Below are 18271 nucleotides of genomic sequence, written 5' to 3' on the forward strand. Positions count from 1 at the left end.
TACAGGGGCCACAGACAACCGTATGTTCAAGTGAGAAAATCGTAATATCACCTTCTTGGATGAAGGATACTAAATTATAGAATAGATCCATAGTGTCCTGCTTTTTGGCAACCTTCCACCATAAATGCAGGATGTCCGCCATTGTTGCTCTTTGTCCGCACGTAAACATGTTTTGTTTTTTTTTAAATCCACAATAGTTGTGAAAAAAAAATTATAAAATGCAATGCAGAAAGACAAAAACAACAGGGGGCGCTATTTAATTTCAGATGATTAAAAGTCTGTCTGTCACACACAATAATCTATAATAAAATTGAAAAATCATATATAGTGGTACCTTGACTTGCATTTTAGAAGGAAACCCACATTACAAAATAAAATGGAGCCTCGACGTACCACTCCGGACCCCATTACCTTGTGTGTTTCTGAAGCAAGAAATTGCCTGGCGGTAGGGGTTGGGCCAGTCGGGCCCATCAGTCAAGTTGGCCAGGACCAGCAGTAACAGGAGGCTCTGATTGGACAATGGCAAGGGGTTGTGCTCCAGATCCACCCCAACTTTGCTGCCAGCTCCGCCCAAGGTGAAGACGCTCCATAAACCACCTCAAGACATAAACATGTGATGTTACAAATACTGTGGAACCTCCAGTTTTTGATCACAAGCAACCAAGTGGCTTAGGTGGGGAATGCCTTCAAATGAACCACTGCACACACCACCCTGGTGTATCCAGACTGCTGGAAAATGAAAATGCATGAGCGGTAATAGAAAATGAAATAAAAGCTAAGCTAACTGTGAGTAGATTGCAGAGTAGGGGGAAAGATCAGACTAAACACATTAGACACCACATGATAATCACTCAGGATAATCCTTCAGCGGCATCCGACAACCAGGCGTTTGCTGACTATGATCGGAAAGGAAGTAAAATTGTTGCCACTCAAAATTTGGCCTGTTTTACGGTAAGTTTGTGCCGCTTAATTTGGTTCCCATCAGCTAAGTTCAGCATGGCACGCCCAAGACGTTATTCTGGAAGCGCAATAGTTCTTATAATCCAAACGGACGATGTTCTTATAAAAACTCATAGCGTTGAAATAAAGATGCGTTGGTTGAATTGTGGTCAACCGTGGCTTTATTAGGTATGCCTGCTTAGCTTCATTGTTCAAGTGGCATTCGTCAACAGGTTGTAAATCGCAGTGCCACCGAGCAATAAATTAAAGGTGCACTTAATATTCTGTCATATCTCTCTAATCTATACATCACAAGTGCCAAACTTGTTGTATAATAAAGTCAGGCTGAATTATGCTTCATTCGAGAATGAATGCAAGAGGAAATGAGCCGCCAGACTTGATGTAATCAAGACCAGAATGGGCACAATGGAATCATAGCTGACCCTTTGCAGCGCTCGCAATCAAACAACATAGGAGGCGCCACAGAACAAAAACTGCTGAAGCCACTCCAGTCTTTCCTTTTTTTCTTCTTTTTCTTTTGTGTGTGTGTGTGTGCATGTGCGTGTTCTTGCTGCTGGTGGTGGTGGGGAGATGTGTTGAGTTTCTCGAGTGAAGTGCGGGCGCGCTCAGGCGTCATGAGAAGCATGAGCATCGAGGCACACGGATGACCGCCCTCTGGCTCCTGGACGTCTAGCCACAGGGTAGCTGTGATGATGCAAGCTTGGAGCCGGGTGGGGGTTCTGATGGGCAGTCTTCCAGCCTGACAGGTAGAGCCAAGTCGACATGTTGCCATCTAGTGGTGAAGGTTAAAAGGGCAGGGTAATTCTTCATCTGACTACAGTATATCACATAATTTGTTCATGGAACACTAAAATTGACACTAGGTGAGCTTCGGCGTTAACGTCCTTTTTTTGTAATGTGCGATGTGGGCTGGATTCCTACTACCTTTTCGATATGGGAAGGTGTATTTTAACAAGCACGTGCCCTTTTAGATTGGCTGTAATGTTCTGTTGTTTACAGCAATAAATCTTGAAATTCTTCTTTTCTTCCTCTCAATGTCGTTTTGGAATTGTGGCCCAAAAATTGAAGTGGTCAGTGATTGTGGGTGTGTAACTCCAGTGAGGGAGGAGAAAGATGACTTCACTACAGAGCCAAAATTCTCACATTCACACACACATACGCACTGAGAGAAAACAAGATCTTAAGAGAGACGGACGGCGCCAACCTGTGACACAGCCTTGCTCCAAGCATCACTGGCACCACAGTGACTGGCCCGACTGTGTCACTGAAGCCAGTATGGCTGCCACATTTCCTGCACTCACACACATTCACTGAGCTTTATTCTACCTTAGCAGCAGCGGCAATTTTTTTTTTACCTCTAAATAACTACTGTGACTGCTTCGCCTGTGGCCAGTCGCTCAGTTGGGGGAAGGAGGAGTAGAGAGGTGACAAGGAGACAGGGGAAGGAAAAAGCAAGGGATGAAAAAGGTCACACGTACACAGAGGTCAACGCACCGAGAGCTGTAGACTTGGGTCATAAACATGGTGACGCTGCATTTAGCCGTTATGCTGCACACAAATGGAATCAGCTGCCAACAGAAGTGAAGTCTGTTCCGAGTGTAAATTCTTTTAAATCCAGGGTAAAAATTGTACGAGTGCCAATAAAAAATTGTGGCTAGCTCTATTATTTAAGATGCCCATCGCTGTCGAAGATGAAGACACCACTGCTCAACAGACTCACAGCAATGCTTTGGGTCATGTGCTGCCAAGTGGTCTTCAATGGACCAGAAGAGGAGGCCACTGTACTCCAAGGAAACCACAGCCAAGGCAATATATTAAATGTACATTGTGATCAAAACTGAGCGTTGTTATATTCATAAAAGGGAAACATTTTTCGAACAGCTCGTGTATTGGGTCTGTTTAGAGATTAGTGTGCCTCATCAAAGATGAAAGAAGACAGACGAGACACTCGGGATGTTTCTGGAGCTGTACAGAGTCAGACAAGATGACAACACTGTTCTGATAACCTCACACATATGAGCACATGGTATGTTCAAAAGCACACATTGTCCCATGACGCATACAAAACAGCACAGAAATTTAAAAAAAAATAAATAAATAAGTTCCTCCAGCAGCTCAGAGAATAAAACAAGACCTAATTGTGTAAAAATTCCCCTTTCGGAGTTTTCTGTTGTTTGAATTGCAAACAACATTTTCCGCATGGAAATGGAATGTGCACGCTTCACGAGACGGGAGAAATAAAACAAGCGCTGTCGCCGAGCGGCGACCATATGAGTCGCCCTGTGTCTTTGTTGAAGTGCGTGTGTGTACAAGGGAGGCGGCTGCAGACAGACGGGCTCTGGGGGATTACAGAAGAGGACAGGGCACCATAACTCATCATCAGGCCCGTCTGTGGCCGTTGACACACACACACACACACACACACACACACACACACACACACACACACACCCACACACACACACCCACACACACACACACCCCAATTCTGGTTGTTCGAAAGTCAATGCCGATGCCTCAGTGGATGTACTCTGCCACCAGCGCACCACAAAGAAAGCTTTTCTGCAGGGGAAGCTCGTGGGCGCACATCCATGCTAACAAGCATTCAAACAAGACAGACATAGGTCCAGAATGCAACAACGGGGCCGGTTCACACGCACACAAGCCGCGATGCTCATTTTTGACCCATCACTTTCATCCATGCAGCTTTGTATGTCCGGACGGCACACACATTCATTCCTCGAATCATTTATGGCTCAGGTATGAAACGAAAGGGGGAAAAACTGGCGACACGTTTGTACTTTTTCAGGGCAATACATTGATTGCAACTAAAGATTAATTGGCAAACTAAAGATGTTGCAGAGCAATTTAAAAACGGCTAAAGCGCTGATCACTAGAATGGATGAAATACCTGTGCAAAGATTCCCAATAAATGATGTACATAATTGGCAGTACATATCCTGGTTGAAAAACAACACCTTGAGAAATTCATAGTAAAGTTCACAAATAGTAAAAAGTTCATTCAGGAAAAAAAACAAAACAGAGGTTCATATGATTTAATCTCCACAAATAACTCCCTGTTTTTAAAGAATCAGCATTGCGAATCGTTAGGAACCAGAATCGAATCAAGGACCCAAATCTTGAATCGGAATTGTCCAACGATGCCCAACCCTTGGTGTCTATCAATTTGGTGTAGGTCACGCTACTCGCTATTCAGGTTCAAGCAGGCTATTTGTGTGTGTGGTCTTACTTGCCACGCCAGATGCCAGGCCGTAGAGCAGGCCGCCCTCCGCTTTGGGCTCAAAGATGTGTGTTGCTGGCGGCGGACATTTTTCCTGCCTGATGAAGTTATAGAGCAGCGTCTTCACCAGGCGACTTGTCAGTGACAAACTGCGGACGGGGGAAAAAAAAGTACACGTTTTCCCTCTTTGCTTAATGATATAGAAGTATTGACAACAGTCCACTGATATTCTGCACGACAATGGGAGCTGGGAGTGACTTTTGCTCATATAACTTGGGAGCAGGAGTATTTAGGACAGGAAAGAAGCAGGAATTTGGGTCGGAAACCTATGGAATGCAGGTCATCACTTAAAATTCAGACTTGGCGCTCGTGTCCCAGACGGCAAGCGAAGGGTCACGGGGGAAACGGCGGGGCGATGGCCACTTGGACGTTTCCCTGTTTTTAAGACCGTAGCGGAATAACACATGAGGACATTGTTTGTGATGAAACTGTCTGGCAGCGCAGAGAAGCAGACAGAGGCCTGCGACGGTCCCACGACAGACTGGAGGAGATCCAAAACGCTTTGTGTCATCGACAGAACGTGGACGGCCCGCTACGGGAACAAAGCGTTTGTACAACTTTAAGGAGACACTTTGCAACACTCGCTTGAGGAAAGGTGCGATGACAACCAAAGAACCAGAAACTCTTGTGATGTATGAAAGCAGTTCAAATGTTCGTGTATTGACTGCAACAATTGATTTTTTTTTTCTTTTTGTTTTCTATTACCTCTCATTGGGGGGGAAAAAAAAATAAATCACGTTTGGACCACCATTGCAGAAAATGTGTGCATTTGTGTGTTCGCTCACCATCGTCCATTCATGACGTGGCGGTAGATCAATCCATCTCTGAGGATGTCTTTGCAGAACAGCTGGTAGGAAAAGAACACCAGCAGCGTGGTGACGGCTTCAAACAGGATGCTGTAGGTGATGTCACTGCAGGGACACAAGACGACATTAAAGCCGTAGCATCAATTGATGGCTTGTCACTGAGTGAACGTCATCTCTATTGCTGTTGTGGCAACGCTGGATCATATATCGGGGCCTATGATAGGGATGGATCAGTCAAGACACCTTTTGATTGTGAGCCAGACATGCTTCAATCAGTCAATCAATTCCTAAGGCCCCTCCCGACTTTTTCACCTAACCAAGACATTTCTAACAACCGTGTGCTTGCCAGGCCGCAACGGGGCCTCGTCGTCACTGCACCTGCCTCACGGTCAAGAGGTTGTGGGTTGGAATCTTGGCCGCGTGGAGGTTGCATGTTGCTCCCCGGTGCTTGAGTGGGTTTTCTCCAGTTTCCTCCCACATTCCCAAAACACAAATGTCAGGTTCATCGAAGAATGTGAGTCTGAATGGTTGTTTGTCTGGAGTAGATGCCCTGTGACCGACTGGCGCGATCGAAAAATGGAGACAGCAAGTCTGACATTTGGAGGTTTTGCCCATTGCCATGGGTCCTTCAAACACAAGACGTTTATCCAGATGAAATATTTTTCAAACTGAACTCTGCATACGAAACAGACACACAGATGACAATTGCAAGGAGACTTTTGAATTTTCGTCAAGGCGTGTGCGTGGGGCATAGTGGAAAAGATGATCTTTATCAGTTTCCCATATATTGTGAGAAATCATTAACACAATGAGTGGCTTAAAATGTCACCGAGTATTAAGACAAAGAGAGAACATGCAATTGTAACATTATTGAGGGTATATTGAGCACATTTGTGACTTCACAAGTATGTAATCAATTGGTAGCCCTTCGCATTCATCAGTAGAAAGAAAGAAGCTCTTCGCTTCAAAAAGGTTGGTGACTCCTCATCTAAGGATTCCTGGCTCTCGCCTTCGCAAACGGTTTCTGGTGGGATCAGTTTTTCGTTTCCAACCCTACAATTAGGATATTCAGACTTCAAGGCAATCCAGTCTTTAATTAACCTAACATGAATGTTTTTGGTGTGTGGGAGAAAGCCGAGGTACCCAGACAAAACCCACGCAAGTGCTTGGGAGAACATGCAAACTTCACGCAGGTAGGCCAGAGCCTGGGTTCAAACACGCAACTTCAAAACTATGAGGCGGCTATGCGAACCACTCATCAATCATTCCCTGCAAAAACATATCTTTATTATTTCAGTGACTAACATCCTGGGCACAATGACTACAAATGAAAAAGATGATGAGAGGGAGTGACAAACTGTATATGGGTCACCACAATTTCATTGTTGTTTTTCTTTTAAGTCGCCTATGCAAAATGTCAGAGAAGTTGCATTATTAAATTGCCGTGTGGGAACAGTTGGGGCATTGTGATCATCCCGGTCACTGTAACTGCCTTTTTTTCCCCAATAGTCTGAGCACATCTTGACCTTTTTTGAAATGTGCACAAGTGACATTCACGATTTGCGCGCACGCCCACACACACACACACACACACACACACACACACACACACACACACACACACACACACACACACACAAACAGACACAAACACACACAGAAAGTGCTTACAGCAGCGGTACTTCAACGATCAGGTGCACAAGGTTGGATAACAGCTCTTCAAGGAGGTCCTCATGGCTCGCTCCTAGAGGAGACAAAGAGAGATGTTAAAAGCCCTTTTTATGCTGCCTGTAAAATCTTGACATTTTGCACCATTGTTCCGTGTTGCGATTCTGTATGAAGGCCACAGACAGAGAATGGAGGGACTAAGTTGCCCTGGCAATTTTCCAGCTTTCAAGGCAGTTTCAGAGACGAAACAGAGGAAGGTCAGTGCCGTATATAGTGTCCATTTTACACTGCCTGGAAAATAAATAAGACTTTCTGCCTTTTTCCACCCTGTGTGACTGTTCTATAGGCACCAATGAGGATGGAGAGGCGAAGTTGACAAGGCAAGTTTCTGGCTTTGGAGGAAACCGTGATGTCAAAGAGCCAAGATGGAGCCAAGGTGCCATGGGAGAACCCAGCACCTCAGCTCCATCTTGGCTCACACTGTCTTGCACGCCTAAAGGGGGTATGGGCCTTCAGACAGTTGCTGGTCTCATTTTCCCTTGTGTGTGATGTCACTGTAGTGCAGAAGTCTTGTGGGCGTGGTTTATTTTCCCATTCATTCTTAATGGGAGAATGGTGCTGGGTGCCGAGGTACTGGGTAATACTATGGCACCTCGGCTCCATCTTGGCTCACCCTGGCTTCTATACCCCCCCTCGATCCCCCCAAGGGGGGATGGGCCTTCAGATAGTTGCTGGTCTCATTTTCCCTTGTGTGTGACGTCAGTGTGGTGCCGAAGACTTGTGGGCGTGGCTTATTCCCCATTCATTCTTAATGGGAGAGTGGTGCCTGGTGCCGAGGTTGCTGGTAATACTATGGCACCTTGGCTCCATCTTGGCTCAAACTGACTTATATGCCCCAAGGCAGGATGGGGCTTCAGATAGTTGCTGGTCTCATTTTCCCTTGTGTGTGACGTCAGTGTGGTGTCGAAGTCTTGTGGGCGTGGCTTATTCCCCATTCAACCTTTATGGGAGTGTGGCGCCGGGTTCCAAAGTGAATGGAATTTGAATAAGGAAGGAAAAGTAGTCAAAACATTATTAGGTCATATCCTATAAGCACAGCCATCAACAAAGGTACCCGACTTTCCCACCTTTCTTGAACGCAGCACAAGTCACTTAATTATATCAGATTGTTTGTCAGTTTCCATGCCCTCTCTGACCACAACTTCCTGTCCTTGACCACCTCCGTGCTGAAAGGCGTGTTGGCATGAGACTGGGAGACATGGCTCACCTCCACAGGAGCCTGGCGCCCTCTCCTGGTAGCTGAACTGCAAGTGCAGCTCCTGCTCACTCATCTCGCGGATGAACACCTTGAGCAGGCAGCGGATCATGAAGAGGGCGTTGTGTGCCTGCCAGATGAATAGCTGACTGCAGAGGAGAGTTGACATCACATTATAACACATTTTGGATGCGGGTTAACTTGAATGACAGATAAGAATGGTAAAATTGTGGCTATTTGTTATTATAAGTGTAGTAATTGCAACTTTCATTACAAAAAAAAAAACAAAAACAAAAACATGAATATTGAGTTGAATCTTTCTCATCCGGTAAATGACTATTCAAGAAAAATGAAAGTCAAACGTATGATACTTTTGCTGAACACCTTTGTCGCTCACTATAGTTTTTAATACCAAAGCGGTTAAGGTCTTTTCTACACTTGGGTTTCCAAATCTGGAAAAAAATGGAAGGCAACTGAAGTAGAAAAAGTTTGGCAACGCTTTAATCCAAATATAATAACTCTAAGTGACATTGCTTCTCCAATAGAATTGATGACGGCAACCTCGCCCGTCCTGCTTTTGATTAACTCTGCCATCTTAGACACATTAACAAGGAACACTGATGACGAACACAAAAAGCTTCCCACACTCACTCTTGGCATTCTGTGGAGATTTTGAGCTCTTTTGTCCGTCCCAGGAAGATTCTCACCAGAGCGCCAAGGTTTCCTGTTCTAGGATTGTTTTCAACTAAAAACAGGGTGGGGAAAAAAAAACATCACACAAGGCACAGCACACAATGCAACTTTCCATGTGCCTGACTGCAGTATTGATCAATTTATCAATTAAGAAAGTTGCCATACTGAGGAGCTTGGCCAGTGGTAACACAGCCTCTTCCAGTAACTTGGAGTCTCCACTGAAGAGAAAGAGATAAACAAAAATCCACATTCATCATACGTAATGTTCACAACAATTTTTTTGCTTATCCATTGATGGAAACACCTATTTTTTTATCCGATTCACACTGCCATGACCCTTATCAATTGTGCCCCTTGAGAGGAAAAAAAACAAAACGTTTTTTTAAATTATGTCACGGGAACTATGCAGCCTAACACTGCTTTCACAGGAACAAATCACTAACTAGTCAATCCCTTTCTGCTCAACCAGGACGAAAAACCATGATGAATCATTACTCAAGTGACAGTCGGCTTTGCAAACATCCTGGAATACTGGAGGATCCTGGGTGGGACTTAACCGCTTCAGACATGTGACTAGACTTCTGCGTCAAGTACCTGCTGGTGGGACTGATGACGGTAAAGGAGATGAGCTGATTCCAGAAGGGGTCATTCTCCGATATGGACTCGGTGCCCACCAGAACCTTGAGGCTGGGATTGTTGGGCAGGTCACTGAGCTGGCTGGTGTTGGCTCCCATCTCCAGACTCAATGCTGCCTCACTGCTTGTTTGCTGGGCATATGCCAAGACCTGCACACATGAAAGTACTTGAAATGTAACAACGGTCAGTCATATGTTTGAAATACTACACACATACTGAATACTGAAATAGGCAACTGTGATCAGCCTTTTCCTTGTCTTGGCCTTACAACATCAAACATGTTTGATATCATCACAAATCTTTCAATCTTTGCAGTGATGTAACACAACCAACAACCGACAGATGAGCTCTAACAAAACCGGACACTCTCCCAAGAGCATGATGGGAAAAATTCGGATGGGGGAGGAAAGGGGGGGGGGGGCAGAAAGAATGTAGTCTTGTAAATAGTGACCCAGCAAAATTCATCGTCTTTGTAAAATCTCAGTCCGCGACGAGGCTGTAACTAAAAACTTTAAGTTGTATTTAAATGTGTGCAGGTGTGAGATAATGTTTTTCTAAGGGTATTTTCCAAATCTTCCCAAAGGACTGATGTACAGATAGCTTTAGCCGCCTTTGGGCAATGGGGGGTACGAGGGGTACACCCTTAATTGGTCGCCGGCAAATTGCAGTTTATATGTAGAAAATCATTCACGCTCGTTAATCCCTCGTTAGAGGTGCCTTTTGGCGAGAGAAGCAGATTAAACCATTAACTAGTGATCAACCAGTTGCAGGGGACAAACAAACAAGCGTTCGCACCCCTGGACAATTTCAAATCTTGATGACGTGATGCTACTATCGTTGTGACTGCGACATGACAGCGACCATTTAAATACGCTTGAATAATTAGAGCAGGTTGAGGTTGTTGCTATAACAGCTAACGTTAGCCGCGAGTTCGCCATCAGCTGACCGCTGAGCTTACCTGTCACAAATGCTTCTCGCCGCTCCCGCGCCTTTCGTTACCAGTAGGACTGCAAAATAAATGCACCCTGTGTTGCGTCACTTAAACCTTATCCAGGTGTAAGGTTAAAATGTGCAAGCGTCAAATGTGGAGTCATTCCAGAGAAGAGAGAAGTTTTGCTACACACTCCTTCCCCTCCATGTTGAACACGTCGCGGCCTTGCGTGATGACGTCTGGTAAGGGGAGGGTCACATGCGTCGTGACGTCACACACAAACGTCACGTGTCTGTCCTCACTTTAGAATTCTGTCTTTAAAAATCTGCTTTATGATGACATATCTGGACTGGAATGTCTGATTGTTAGTACTGTATATATTTCGTGTTTGTTGGAAAAAAACCTCGGTTTACACGGGAGGTGTGTTTTTACGTCGCCAACGTAGCACACTTGTACGCAATTGTTAAAAAGTAAATTAAATGAACAGTTCTAGGCCATAAATATAAAACAACACAGTGAAAAATGGGAACTGTGAGTGCTTTCTTATGAGGAGTCGTTAGGGACAAAATTCCAGTTACCTTCAAACCAGCTGAAACACTCTCATACTCATTGCACTGAAATCCGTTATTCTGAAATATGTGCTCAGTACTGTGTTAGAGAATTTTGGCGATGTATTAAAAAGGTGACGTGTATGAGCTCGTTTATGCGTGCCATTCACACTCACATTCATAACTATGGACAGTTTAAGATACAAAACCCAAATCTCAGAACTGTGATAGATGCGGTAACCACCAGGACAACATACTGTCTTGTTCAAATTATAAATAGTATTTATTTCCCCATAATTAAATCTCAACTTTTTTTTTATTATCTCAACTCAACTGTATTTATAGAGCACTTTCAAACAACCATCGCTGCATACAAAGTACATGCTGTACAATTATTAAGAATAGTCCAAGAATAGAATGTTTTCCTTTCACAAGTCTCAAATAATAATAATTGATACATATCGAACAGTCTTTTTTTTTTTTTTTTTTTAATAATTTCAACATCAGGGTGGATGCGGTCAAAAAATAGCTAAGAGCTGCAATATTTAACAATACTGTGATAAAGTCAATAAACTACATGTCATCTGGAACATTATGAATACAACATTTAAAATATTTACAGTTTTATTAGTTTTTGCTATAGAACAATCTACAACCAGTCAGAATGATCAGTCTGTCTTCTTATCGCCTGCTGCAGTGGATCCATTGGCAGTAATGTCCCCATTGTGGTTGAGCTGGAACACAGACAGAATGAGTGGATCATTTTTTGAATTATTTGATTATATTATACTATGATTATTATTTTTTCGCTTTCATCTTACCTCCTTGGATGTCCCGTTACACTTCTCACCGACAGCCGTGTCACCTGTGCCGGATTCCTGCACTGCTTTTTTGGTCCAGAATGTATTGATGATGGGCGAGATGAAAGGGTAGAGAATGGGCTCCAGGAACCTCTTGTAGACCCACAACAGAACTGGGATGACAATGCAGGGGATGCACACCATGGCTGCAGCCAAGTTACGGGCCTACAATACAGAAACAGATGTTAATACTACATAGTGAATTCGTGTAGTGATGTTGTGAAGGACAGTTGTAAGTTAGTGGCAAAAATACAAATTTATTTACCCATTTAATACAAAAGTTTGCTTATCAAATGTATACAATTTATTACTTCTATCCACCAAATGCCACCATCATATATACTTGAGGTTTGTTTATTTAACGACTATTGCGTCATAAGACGAGCTACGTGACTAACGCTGACTTTTTGTCAGACATTTTGGTGATAAATTAAGTTACACCGTTAAATAGTACAAATAAGCACGGGTTTGCATAACAAGGCTCACCTTTTATAGATGAAAAGCACAAACTCTCACTGCGCTCCTGTCATAGAAACCGAACAATCTAGAAGGCGGAAGCCAATGCGCATGCGCATAATCTACTTCCGCTGCAAAGCGTCAAACAGGAGGCGGATGTAGTGGCGTCGCAGTCGCCTGACTAAAAAAACAAAAAAAACAAAACAACTAAATGGATATCTGAACTATAACTGTGTGAGTGACTTTTACGCTTTTCTGTTTGCTTGTTTATTAAGTCAGAACTAATATTAAGTGGTACATATTTTTTTAAATGTCTAATGTTAAAATAAGCGACGTGAAGTTAGCTATGTAAAAAGTCATGTAACAATGGCAAGCGGATTCAACTTTTCAAAGTCAAGTTTGATTATCCAGAATTAGTACGATCGACATCAACAACTTATTTCAGACTTGTCGTAATTACATTTTGAATGTTTGGAGAAAAAAAAACGAGCGCACCAAGACTGCCAACATCAATTGTATTTTCACCCATGGAGGTAGCACTTCATCACCATGATGCCGTACAACATTTATTTATTAGTGTAGTGGATATGATCTTACGGTGCATGCTGCAGACAAACACCACCACTGGCCATACCAAACACCATTGTGAGATCACAATTTGACATTATTTTGCTCTTTCAATACATCGCCCCTCCCCTCTCCAGCGCCACAATGCCACTTTTGATGCAGTCGCAGAGCGACGATGACCAATACGTGCTGGTGGCCACCTTGGACAATGCACGCAATTTGTCCAACATCCTAAAAGCCATAGCTTTCAAAGACCACGCCATCTTCACCGCCACACCCAATGGCCTCAGAGTCACAGTAGAGGACTCTAAATGTCTTCAAGCCAATGCCTTCATCCAGGTTTGTTATTCTTTGTTGGACTTGTTGAATTCTGATTGTCATAGTAATATTGAGTTGTATATTGTAGGCTGCAATCTTCCAGGAGTTCACCATCAAGGAAGATCTGGTGGGATTGCAGATCAACCTCACAGTTCTGCTGGATTGTCTCAGTATTTTTGGAGGAAGCACAGTACCAGGTGGGGATTTGTAAGCTCCAAATATGTCTTATTACAAGTCTACATGTATGTATCTACGGTAGCTATACTGTAGGATCTATCATACATTTGAACAGTATCTTTTGTATATGCCTCAGGCACGTCAACCGCCCTGCGATTGTGCTACAAAGGCTACGGTCACCCCCTAACCCTGTTCCTGGAGGAGGGCGGTGTGGTGACCGTTTGCAAGATCAACACGCAGGAGCCAGAGGAGCCGATTGACTTTGAGTTCTGCAGTAGTAACGTCACAAACAAGGTGGAGGTCAAAGCTAGCAGAACGTCTGCTGTCACAGCAGAAGGGTAGTTGTGATGGAAAAGTGTTGTGATAACGATAAAAACGTGAAATAATGAACTACAGTGCAGCAGTAGCATAGTGATGGAAGTGGTAAGAGTTGTGGCTGCTGTGTACATTATAGTTTACTAAGTGTGTGTGAGTGCACAGAAAGGGTACCAGTGATGGGAAAAAGTGTGAGGATAACTAGAAACGAAAATGATTTGTTATGGTACCCTTAATTATTATTTGTGTTTTTCCCAAAGGTGATCCTGCTGTCTGAGAGTTTAAAGGAGGCTTTTTCTGAACTGGACATGACCAGCGAGGTGCTGCAGATCACCATGTCCCTTAGCCAGCCTTACTTTCGGTAAGCCCCTCCCCAACCTTTTTACTGAAGGCATTGAATGATTTTACTTTTGGTGCGTTCACCACACTACAGGCTGTCAACCTTCGGCAACGCTGGAAGCGCTCATTACGATTACCCCAAAGATTCTGACATGATGGAGCTGTTCCATTGCACCACAACGCAAACCAACAAGTGAGTGAGTGTGTGTGTTTTAATACTTTGTGTTACAAGTCAAAATTTGAAGAAACCTAAAAGTTTTTCCAGAAAGTTCAGCTTACATTTAGCGCTCTGTCCAACCAGGTACAAAATGTCGCTGCTGAAGCCATCCACCAAGGCGCTGGCGTTGTCTAGCAAAGTGTCCGTGAGGACCGACAGCAGGGGGGTCCTGTCGCTGCAGTACCTGGTGCGCAACGACGACGGACAAATCTGCTTTGTGGATTACTACTGCTGTCCCGATGAGGAAGCGGACGACGAGTGATTGTTCCCCCAAAAATGTGGCAAGGCAGCTTTCAACAAGAGTTTGGTACAAGTAAATTGTGGACAAATGGGTTCAAAAATAATTTAACTTGCTGCTCATTCCAGCACTTTCATATTTTTTGCTCTCTTTGTGGATATACTTCTACAGACTTGGGTGTATTATAACAGGCAGCATTTTTTCTAAGGGTGTCTCCATTCGATTATAATGAAAATCTACCTGATAGAAAGCATTAAAAAAAAAAAAAAGCACTCAATTGCTAAAGTTCGAGTGTCCAGTTTTCTTAACATAGTGAAGGCCAGTAGAAGTCACAAGCTGCTACGCTTATCTGTATTATTGTCAATAAATATGTTGTGGTTTTCACACAATTAACTTTATACAACACACATTAGTCTTATCTCTCGTTGAACTTTAACAAGTGGATATGTATAGAAATGTTTATTTGCATCAACTTATGGTTTTTACATTTGTAATAAGACTTTGTGGACACCCTGCTTATCTAGACCAACAAAATTTTATGGAAATGTTGGTAGAGCAGGACAACGGTAAACCAAGCTCAATCAAGGAGAGAGAAAGCATAACCGTTGTATCATTTAATTGTAGCCTAGTAACCTCATCGGCACATGAAACTAAATCCTGGCTGCTCAGTGCAAGTTGGCTCATTGGTTTGAGTGATGGTCAAATGCAACCACTATCTCGAAGCTTGTTTCAGAATTGAATCATACTGCTTCAAAATATTGCTTTGGAGCTTGTGTCGGTCTGCAAATATCACATGACCTCTGACGTTTGAAGCGTAGAGTAATTGACTGTTTCCCTCTTTCATGACACAAGTTGCTTTAAATCCCTTCTTCCACAAGATGTCGCTCGTGTTGCATTCACTGACGCACCAAAGCTCTAAATCTGTTTCGCCACAATTTGGGGGAAAGCCTCAATGCCTCATGAAGCTTCACCCACCCATCACTAGCCATAACTAAAGTCGAATAGAAGTACAAAAGCCAACTGTGTTGAGTCAAAACACTCACCCCCCAAGCAGAAATCATCCCCAATGTTTGTCAGACATCACAGTTAACTTTTTGTATGAAAATGTTTATAAATGCAACAAAGAGATGCCATTTTTGTCGATGTCACTGTTCCAAACTTGACAGGCGGCAACTTTAATATGGTGCATTCACAAAAAAAAAAAAAAAAAAAAAAACAAACACAATTTCAATGAATACATGTATTTCCTACTTCCTTTTCATCAATCAGTCCATCTCGTTACCTGCGCCCCATCTGCATCCTGTTCCTTTTGAACAATTTGCCTTTCTTCTTCTTCTTCTTCTCTTTCGGCTCTGGTGGCTCCGTTTCGATGGTCACGGGTTTCTCCGGCGCCGGTGTATCGAAGACTCCCTCCGTTACATCGCTGGAAATCTCCGGCTTGAGTTGGGCTTTCTTCACCCTCTGTAACTCCTTCACCATCTGCCTCTCACGCACACGGGCCGCTGCCGCCTGACGCAGCTCACGCCGGTGCTGAGTGAATAGGATAGCATCGTGTTAAACTGTATGTCCCAAAACAGCGGCGGCGGTTCACGGCCGTGTGCTTGTCATTTGTGAACAAAACACGTGGATGCAATTGGAATCTTGTTTGAAGAAGAATAAAAAAAGGATTAAATGCGAAACGTTGAATTCCCATCCTATACAATATCAAAACATTGGCTGCACGGTTTTGGACTTTGGAGCCAATTACAACCAATAGTTGCGATTGAAATCTTCCAGGTTCAACTGCTGGTCACAAGCGTAATGTAAATGTTACCATATTGGGAGACTTGAAGTGTGCATTTTCATAGAGGGTGGGCCCCCCAAAGCTCCCTTGGAACATCTTGATGAGGTTGAGGACGAAGCGAGGTCCAATTTCCACAAGCGCTGCATCCTCCTCGATGATCTGTAGACAAGCAAAAACAAAGAAAAGTTTTGACGTGGTGTGTGTGTACTATTTATTTTATGTATGACAAAAAAAAAATAAATTACTTGGTAGTTCCTGAACCAAATCCTGTTGTCTACAACCGTGAAGGTAAAGACATGGTCCACAAAGGGTTGACTCTTTGGGTGGTAACGCGGCGTGGAAAACGTCTGCAAAAAGACATCTTAATAACGAATGTTTACTTTGACAACTTTCTCTCCCGTTTATTAGCCACATCTGAATAAAGATCATGTTAGAATGCATTCGCATAAAGACCAAGATTAATTTATCGCCTCAGAAAGGCAGCCCTTTCTCTAAAAGACCTGCACAACACATACAGGCTACGTAGGAGAGGAGGCATCTGTTATGCTGCCAACACAGCGTTCAAAGGCAATATGTGGACAATGTAATGAACGAATGCATTCGGTTTCTGTAAAATGAAAGGCCTTCCCTTAAATAGTCTATCCTGAGAGGTAGCACTCACCTGAATGAATAGCTCCTTCAGCAAAGCATAGTGGGGCTGCTTGTCAAATGTCTGCAGGGGAAACATCAAAAGACGTGAAAGCAAACCATAATATGCCCTTGATCTTGTTTATGGCTATACTCACGGGATCGAACGACAAGAGCGGCCTCGATCCTTTCAGGCAGTTCCCTGTCATCTTGAGCTCAGCCAGTGTATGAACTGTAAGGAGTTTACATTGTTTATATTTTCAGTCATTGTAAGAATTATATTCAAGTATTGGATTGGTGGTCACTCACTATTCTGAACTAGAAATTTTGCAGATGGTCCATGAGGGCTATTTGATATCCTGCGTGACAACAAAAGTGATAATCTTTCGTGGAGTTTCATGACCGAGGTATGGTTTACATGCTAAGGAGTAGAAAGTGGGACTCTTACCACATATACAGATCCTGTTTCTTCTTGGCTTCAAAAAAGAGGCATTTGTTGCAGTTTTTCATCTCGCACACCTACAAGGACAAAACGGGTCATAAACATACATTTCTATCGTACCACCTATTTATTTTTTGTAGTGCTTGTCCTCATTGGAGTATGTAAATAAATTTATGAACAATTTCAACGATAAATCGTATACAAACAACACTCACCTCGTTAATAACAAATAGCTTGTCCTTTCTGTCCATTTTGGTATCTAGTGGGAATTCAAATAAAATGTTTTCATTATAGTTTTAATAAATTATGATTTCTTAAGAAAAACTGCCAGCTCAGGGTGTATCCCATCTACTGCCCGAAGACAGCTGGCATAGGCTCCAGCACGCCGCGACTACCGTGAAGATTAATAGATTAGAAAATGGATGGATGGGTACTCTTCTAGCCAAATAGTAATTACTGCTTTGTCTTTTGTTGAGACTCTCCCAGATGTAAGCAACACTGACCTGATTTCGAATGTGGCATTATGTTCCTCAGGTCTTGCATCAAATGTCTCGTTCTGAAGTCAGTGCCTCTCGAGGAGAATATGAGAACCCTTTCCTTGTTGGTCCATTTGCCCTGAACACAATTAAAATCAACATCAGCTAAAACACTCACACGCCATTCTAAATTTCGCTCAGGGTAACCTAATACTCAGGCTCAGAGGGCTAAACTTTATGAATTGGTTAGCTCCTTGCTAGCAAGCTAACACCCTGCACGACTTATAACAAGCTCAGTCACGTACCATAGAAACTGGCGGTGGAATGGTGAATTCATCTTTCTTCTCCTGTTCGTTGTCAGTGGCAGGTTCGCCTACATCTGCGAGAGTTTTTACTTTCTTTGCTTTTTTTCCACCGGGTAACCGTCCTCCACGTTTTCGCTTGAGGGTCGACATGTTTCTTTCGAGCAACTCTCGCGCGACTGGACGAGACCGCAACCCATGTGCAACTGGACGAGAGCGAACGTGCAACTGTCGGGTTGTAAGTTGTAACTGGACTGACATTTTTGTTTTTATTTGACGATAACATTAACAACTACAAAATTCACAATTAACAACACCATAAAAATAATTACAATAGTTCTGATTTATATGAATGG

General features: G+C 43.2%; 4 protein-coding genes across 4 annotated transcripts in view; 1 reads left to right on the forward strand and 3 right to left on the reverse strand.

Annotated features, from left to right (window-relative positions):
• dym (dymeclin) overlaps nucleotides 1–10486 on the reverse strand; it is a 35129-nt gene extending 24643 nt beyond the window's left edge. The window contains exons 1-9 of the mRNA XM_019882924.1: nucleotides 10278–10486; nucleotides 9278–9468; nucleotides 8849–8901; nucleotides 8642–8735; nucleotides 8003–8139; nucleotides 6739–6811; nucleotides 5047–5172; nucleotides 4211–4350; nucleotides 412–597 (exon numbers count right to left, since the gene is read on the reverse strand). Coding sequence (XP_019738483.1) covers nucleotides 412–597; nucleotides 4211–4350; nucleotides 5047–5172; nucleotides 6739–6811; nucleotides 8003–8139; nucleotides 8642–8735; nucleotides 8849–8901; nucleotides 9278–9417 — 949 coding nt within the window. The 5' untranslated portion in view covers nucleotides 9418–9468; nucleotides 10278–10486. The remainder of the gene's footprint in view (nucleotides 1–411; nucleotides 598–4210; nucleotides 4351–5046; nucleotides 5173–6738; nucleotides 6812–8002; nucleotides 8140–8641; nucleotides 8736–8848; nucleotides 8902–9277; nucleotides 9469–10277) is intronic.
• Nucleotides 10487–11116: 630 nt separating this feature from the next.
• On the reverse strand, nucleotides 11117–12248 carry c21h18orf32 (chromosome 21 C18orf32 homolog). The gene is made up of 3 exons (XM_019882910.1): nucleotides 12145–12248; nucleotides 11620–11823; nucleotides 11117–11532 (listed from the first exon to the last, which is right to left on the reverse strand). The coding sequence occupies exons 2-3, from the start codon at nucleotides 11800–11802 to the stop codon at nucleotides 11467–11469; spliced, it is 249 nt and encodes an 82-aa protein (XP_019738469.1). The 5' UTR covers nucleotides 11803–11823; nucleotides 12145–12248; the 3' UTR covers nucleotides 11117–11466.
• A 2-nt stretch (nucleotides 12249–12250) lies between these two features.
• On the forward strand, nucleotides 12251–14692 carry rad1 (RAD1 homolog (S. pombe)). The gene is made up of 7 exons (XM_019882909.1): nucleotides 12251–12346; nucleotides 12819–13020; nucleotides 13088–13196; nucleotides 13313–13470; nucleotides 13752–13852; nucleotides 13925–14023; nucleotides 14132–14692. Exons 2-7 carry the CDS (start codon nucleotides 12826–12828, stop codon nucleotides 14307–14309), a joined length of 840 nt encoding a protein of 279 aa, XP_019738468.1. The 5' UTR covers nucleotides 12251–12346; nucleotides 12819–12825; the 3' UTR covers nucleotides 14310–14692.
• A 192-nt stretch (nucleotides 14693–14884) lies between these two features.
• On the reverse strand, nucleotides 14885–18114 carry bxdc2 (brix domain containing 2). The gene is made up of 10 exons (XM_019882908.1): nucleotides 17919–18114; nucleotides 17641–17752; nucleotides 17353–17396; nucleotides 17144–17214; nucleotides 17005–17054; nucleotides 16854–16927; nucleotides 16730–16780; nucleotides 16314–16415; nucleotides 16099–16227; nucleotides 14885–15815 (listed from the first exon to the last, which is right to left on the reverse strand). The coding sequence occupies exons 1-10, from the start codon at nucleotides 18066–18068 to the stop codon at nucleotides 15564–15566; spliced, it is 1035 nt and encodes a 344-aa protein (XP_019738467.1). The 5' UTR covers nucleotides 18069–18114; the 3' UTR covers nucleotides 14885–15563.
• Between the last annotated feature and the right edge of the window lie 157 nt (nucleotides 18115–18271).

The sequence above is a fragment of the Hippocampus comes genome, unplaced genomic scaffold (genome assembly GCF_001891065.2).
Source record: "Hippocampus comes isolate QL1 unplaced genomic scaffold, H_comes_QL1_v1.1 scaffold30, whole genome shotgun sequence".
NCBI classification, from domain to species: Eukaryota; Metazoa; Chordata; class Actinopteri; order Syngnathiformes; family Syngnathidae; genus Hippocampus; species Hippocampus comes.